The sequence below is a fragment of the Trifolium pratense genome, linkage group LG5, assembly GCF_020283565.1.
Source record: "Trifolium pratense cultivar HEN17-A07 linkage group LG5, ARS_RC_1.1, whole genome shotgun sequence".
NCBI classification, from domain to species: domain Eukaryota; kingdom Viridiplantae; phylum Streptophyta; class Magnoliopsida; order Fabales; family Fabaceae; genus Trifolium; species Trifolium pratense.
The window spans coordinates 47,099,561-47,105,220 of record NC_060063.1 but is presented as its reverse complement, the minus strand read 5'-3'; the positions used below and the strand labels follow the sequence as shown (position 1 = coordinate 47,105,220).

The 5,660-nt window shown below is 28.3% G+C and overlaps 1 protein-coding gene across 1 annotated transcript; it reads right to left on the bottom strand.

Annotated features, from left to right (window-relative positions):
* Window positions 1-1,429: 1,429 nt before the first annotated feature.
* On the bottom strand, window positions 1,430-3,383 carry LOC123883118. Its single transcript, XM_045931842.1, has 4 exons — window positions 3,159-3,383; window positions 2,993-3,077; window positions 2,853-2,899; window positions 1,430-1,650 (listed from the first exon to the last, which is right to left on the bottom strand). Exons 1-4 carry the CDS (start codon window positions 3,172-3,174, stop codon window positions 1,487-1,489), a joined length of 312 nt encoding a protein of 103 aa, XP_045787798.1. The 5' UTR covers window positions 3,175-3,383; the 3' UTR covers window positions 1,430-1,486.
* Window positions 3,384-5,660: the final 2,277 nt, after the last annotated feature.

Sequence of the window (5,660 nt, the reverse complement as noted above, 5' to 3'; positions counted from 1 at the left end):
TTAAATTTGTTTTATAGGAAAAAGTAGAAAAAAAAAATTGTTTGGTAAGGAGCACTAGCTAGTTTTAGAAATAGAAAACTAATTAGGAAGTTGTTTAGTAAACTACGTTAAACCTTTTTAATACCGCACTTCCGCTTTTTTCATAATTATTCTATTAATACATTTGACTTAATATTTAATACAGGAATATAAGGAAACAATTTGTATTATAAATTAGAGTAACTTGTTTTAACAATTTATTCATCCATATTCCATACAAAATATATTGAAAAGATAATATATACAATGAATTCAAAAATGATAAGTTTTTTTTTTCATCACAATCACAATATTGGGTGTTACTGCTGCAACTGCAAAACATGTTTATGAAAATGAAAAGACTGCGGATATTTTTCTGTGTAACTATTGGCATTTGAAATGTCAGGTACTACATCTATTTTGTGACTTGTGGTCCGCATACTGTCCTCATTCAACTCCAGCTTCTTCCGTCCCGACAAACCCGCTAGCTGCTCCCGCTTCTTCCGTCCCGACAAACCCGCCAAGAGCTCCCGCTTCTTCCGGTAATGATGTCCTCCCGCCAACCCCAGCTTAGCTTGATGATCGGATCAGATATATATATCTATCTATCTATTATCTTATAATAATATATCTAAAATAATGGTATTGTTATATATCTATCTATTACTATCATATAATAATAATAATAATGTTTGTGAGAGTGTGATCATATATAACTAAATAATCCCTGGTGTGTAAGTGTGTTATTGATAATATGGTGTGCCAATCAATATGTAATATTATTATTATTATTATTGAAATAAATGAAGTTTTTATATATAATCTGGTGTGCCAATCAATATGTAAGTGAGAAAGTAAAACAACTAGTATGATACCCGTGCCAAGCACGGGGGCAAACCTTTAAAAATTTACTTATTTTTGTTTACAACATAAATAAAAATTATGATGAATAGAGTAACAAAAAACGCATGATAAAAAATAATGGTCGATTTTTAGAAAATCAAATAACTCATATAATTTCTTTTCGTGATATCTAAACTAATGGTCAAATTTTAGGAAATCAAACTTACGATTTATTGACACCATTAACAAAAATATATCATCAAACGGTGAATCTCATTTAAAGTAATAACGGATTTGTGCTACATGAGCTCACACATCTCATATTAAAATTTTTGTATTTTATGAGCATAAAGTACTATTAAATTAAACTTAATATATGCTTTCATTAGATATATTAGAATGACCCATAAATAAACACATTTTCTTTTGATATAAATTTTAAAAAATAAATGTTTACCCTTGACTAACAATTAAAACACGTCTACTGCATGTTCTCCAATAATACATATTATCATAAGGAATCACTTTGGTATTGCATACACAGGATAAATATATACCACCAATCGCAGTTAGGTTCCAAATGTTCTACTTTGCCCAATATAGCGTACACCGACCCCTGCAATATTTAATTGTGACAACTTAGGTACAACTTCATAAATCTAAAATGAAAATAGACAAACAAATCAATATCAGTAATGGTTACCATTGCACATAAACCAAGGGTTGATAGAGTATGTCTAATTGTTTTGTACACCCACTGATCCAATACATGTGCTTTTGTAGTTTCATTTTGATAGAAATTTAGCAAGTGTACTAAATAGTCGTCAAGTAATAAAATTTATAAAGTTCGTATCCGCAGGGATTGTTTCAATCTCGACAAAACAATTAAATTTATTTAGGATTAATAATTAAAATGCAAAGGGGGAGTTTAACTTGGTTTGAATTTTTATCATAAACTTATAAATAACTTTGGATTCAAATTGAATGAAAGAAAAACGATTGATCCTTTTGGTTCATCTAATTACTACTTCTCTTGGTAATTTCATGTATGATTACAAATTTACTCAATTTAGTTTCATGATTAGATTAAATCTCAAATGATTATGCCCAATGTCTTGGTAACACAATCCTCTCCCTTGATCATCGATTCCTAATATCTTAGGTAATTTATGATCAATTGAGGTTTACAACTTTTAATCCTTTAATCTCAATTAACGATCCGAAATGTCTTAAGTGAAAGTTAATTGATCAATCGTTCCTAGATCGATCATTCATTCCTATCGTCATAGTAAAACAAATAATTGGAATCATCACACAATTGATCAAGTCATGTAAAGCATTAAGCGCAAGGAATAATTGAAGAAACTAACTTCGTAATTCATTAATCATAGCATATGATAATCACATAGTTCAAGAGAAATAATAATCAGAATCCACCAAAAGATCAATCATGAGAATTTAGCTACACATAATATTCAAAGAAATAAACATAATAAAAGAAGAAGAAACTACAACCATAGAATAGTGCCAGCGTCCACTTTTTTTAGCTTTGATCCGTTCCTTTATTTCACCCTTATTTCATTGATATGCAGCCTTGTTCTTTTCCTCCCTCTCGTGCCGCTCCAAGCTTCTCCCTGTACGTGATGTGCTTCTTCTTCTTCTTCTAGGATTGGGTCCATCATGGCATAAAGCCCACTTTGCTTTTTGATTTGGTCAAAGTTTGATCTTCTTTTCTATTCACACCAGCCCATACACTAGAACACTTATAATAATAATTTTTGCACTCAAACATAAACATGTTAAGTCGAACCAAGAAAATAAAAGCTACGCAAAATATTATTTTTATAGAGAAAAACACTTAATTGACTCGATAAACCAAAAATTGCAATTTATTTAAAATGACTCTAAATTAAATATTAAACTAATAAAATGATATTAAAAACTTAATTAAAAAGACTCTAAAAATAGCGATTGATGAAGACTCATCACATTTATTGCATATATCGAATGAGGCTTAGAAATTGTTCTGTCCAGCATTCTATAGATATAAAAGACATATTTTATTAAGTGAACATAAAATGCATTCCAAACTACTCCGTGTATATACTGTAAATAGGAGAAAACTATAAACCTTTGCTTCAATTCTGCAGCGGCATCAATATTTGGATTGAATAACACCCTTGTATATTGTCCGAAATTCTGAACAGTAGGTATACCTGAATTATAATTTAGTTATGTTGAATTTTGTTTAAGCATCGAAGCCTTATTAAAATTACACGGTGAGGGTTATGTGATACCTTTCCAAAAATTCATCCTTCCAAAAAGCAATACAACACATGTACTGTCGGATGCATCAGACTTTAAAAAATTAATCAGCTTGTCCACATAATGGCCACGTAGAATACACTTAAATCGATAACTAAACAAAACATAAAGATTAATAAGTTACTCTCTCCATCCCAAAATATAAATAAAAATAAAAGAAAAAAACTTGATGTATTGGGTTAAAAATTTGGAGTACTTTACATTATTTATTTATTAAAAAAATAAATAAATAATTGACAAACGAAAGTCTTAGTTTTATAGACAAACGAAAGTTTATTTAATTTTATGCTAAGTATATATTATAGACAAACCTATCAAATAATCGGTATCATAGTTATCATTAAAAATCTTATGAGGTTCACTGATCATGTATATATTAGCAGGTATCAACTTGTCATCAAATTTTTTGATTTTAGTTCCAAATTGAAAATTAATTTTATAGGCATGATTGGTGGTTCTATATGATCCCACATTAGTGGCAACACTAAAGTTGCTTATGGAATACACATGGCCCTCAGTGAGTTCCTTTTCATATTTGTAAATTAATGTTCTTCGAACTGTTGCATGGATCTTTTCACCCTAGAATACACACAAAAAAAAAAAATAGATATGATTGCTTAAAAAATTTAAAAAATAAATTGAAAATCAAGATGTGAATAAACCTTCTTATCCATCAAAACCATTTCTAAAGAATATGGCAGCACATCTCTATTCATATCTTTAACAAACCACATGCGAACAATTCTAACCAATACATTCCATGTTTCTTTGGATGGAGAAATTTCAGAAATATAATTATATTTTGGAGGCATTTTCTTAAAAATTCAAGTAAATAAAAAACAATGAAAATAAACAAAGAGATATAACTATAACTAAAGAGAAGAGAATTGAGAAATGATGAGTTTTAGGGTTGAGATTAAGGTCCTATATATAGTGAAAAAAGGACATATGAGTAATTTGGTCAAATTAAATGTTTCCTTTTAAATTACCCTAATAAAAATTTAGGAATGTTTTATGCACATGATTTGAATCAAGACACAAACAATGACTTTATCCATACCATCCCCACATATTTGCGATCAAAAAAAAAAAGCATAAAAACTATAAGCAACAATCTTCCCCACATATTTCCTTTTTAATACTATTGTGCCACAATTTGACAGCTTTGATTGCTATGAAATAGGATCACCACATTAATATTACTTTTTATAAACATAATTACATATTTGCCGATCAATATCAATTTGTATTGAATGTAAATAATCAATTCCCTTTTTATATATTATTATTATTATATATTTGATTATTTGAATTTTTTGTGTAAAAAAAAATTATATAAATAATTAATAACAATTTCCGAAAAAAAACTATATATTATGTCTATCAATATAATACAGATGTTGTGACAAATTTCCGGAAAAAAAAAATTAAATTAAATTAAATGGACAAATATATGAATGTCAATATATAGAATAATCAATTGCCGAAAAAAAAAATTATGCCTATCAATATCAATTTGTATTGAATGTAAATAATCAATTCCTTTTTATATATTATTATATTATTATATATTTGATTATTTGAATTTTTTGTGTAAAAAAAAATTATATAAATAATTAATAACAATTTCCGGAAAAAAAAAACTACATATTATTAGTGAGCAATCTCATATATTCCTGTTTTATAGTATATCCTACAATTAGTGACAAATCTCGGTCATAATACAGATGCTGTGACAAATCTCGGAAAAAAAATTAGTTAACATATTTCCTTTTTAAAATATCTATATTCAATACAAATATTGTAGGATGATTGTGAGCAAAACATTTGAAATTGAGCAATAAATACAAATATGTGAGGATGAATGTGAGCAAAGCATTTGAAAATTTGCATTAAATGAGGCTTAGAAAATAAGCCTCAAATGTATAGTATTAAGATTAAGATTAAGATTATAATAATTCAAAATTTAAGATGAGTCGAGTTAGTAACATGAATGAATTATTTCGAGTTTGTATATTGTACTAAAAAGTGTGGTTGTATAATTTTTGGTAGTATAGTTGTATATAGACATATATCATACTATTCTTTTGTGCTAATTCAAAACTCCAACAAATGATTTTGTGTCAACCTCAAGTTTTAAACGAAAAGTACAGATAATTCATTGTTGATTATAGACGTTGTAAAAATTAAATTATACACAAATGATTGCTACTAATTCATTGTTGATTTTTTATTTAGAATTTTTTTCTTATTGGTCTAGTAAATATCAAAAGAGATGATGGTGAGTATGTGTCGCGCCGCGAAAAACGCCCGAGCGTGATTACGCGCGAAATGAAACACAGAGTCGCCACCGAACTTTATTTATTCCCAAAGGAAAAGGAAAATATCGATAAAACCTAAAAAAAGGGCTAAGACATGGTCATCGTAACCAATGTCGGGTTCGGGAGTCGATTATGTGAGGGGAAGGTGTTAGC

Bases quoted from the DNA above. Each gene is read 5' to 3' on its own strand.
- LOC123883118 (XM_045931842.1), bottom strand. The intron at 2,900-2,992 runs GTTTATAGTTTT...TTATATCTATAG, and splicing joins GCTGCAGAATTGAAGCAAAG to AATGCTGGACAGAACAATTT. The intron at 1,651-2,852 runs ATGTGATGAGTC...ATTTCTATCAAA, and splicing joins TCATTCGATATATGCAATAA to ATGAAACTACAAAAGCACAT.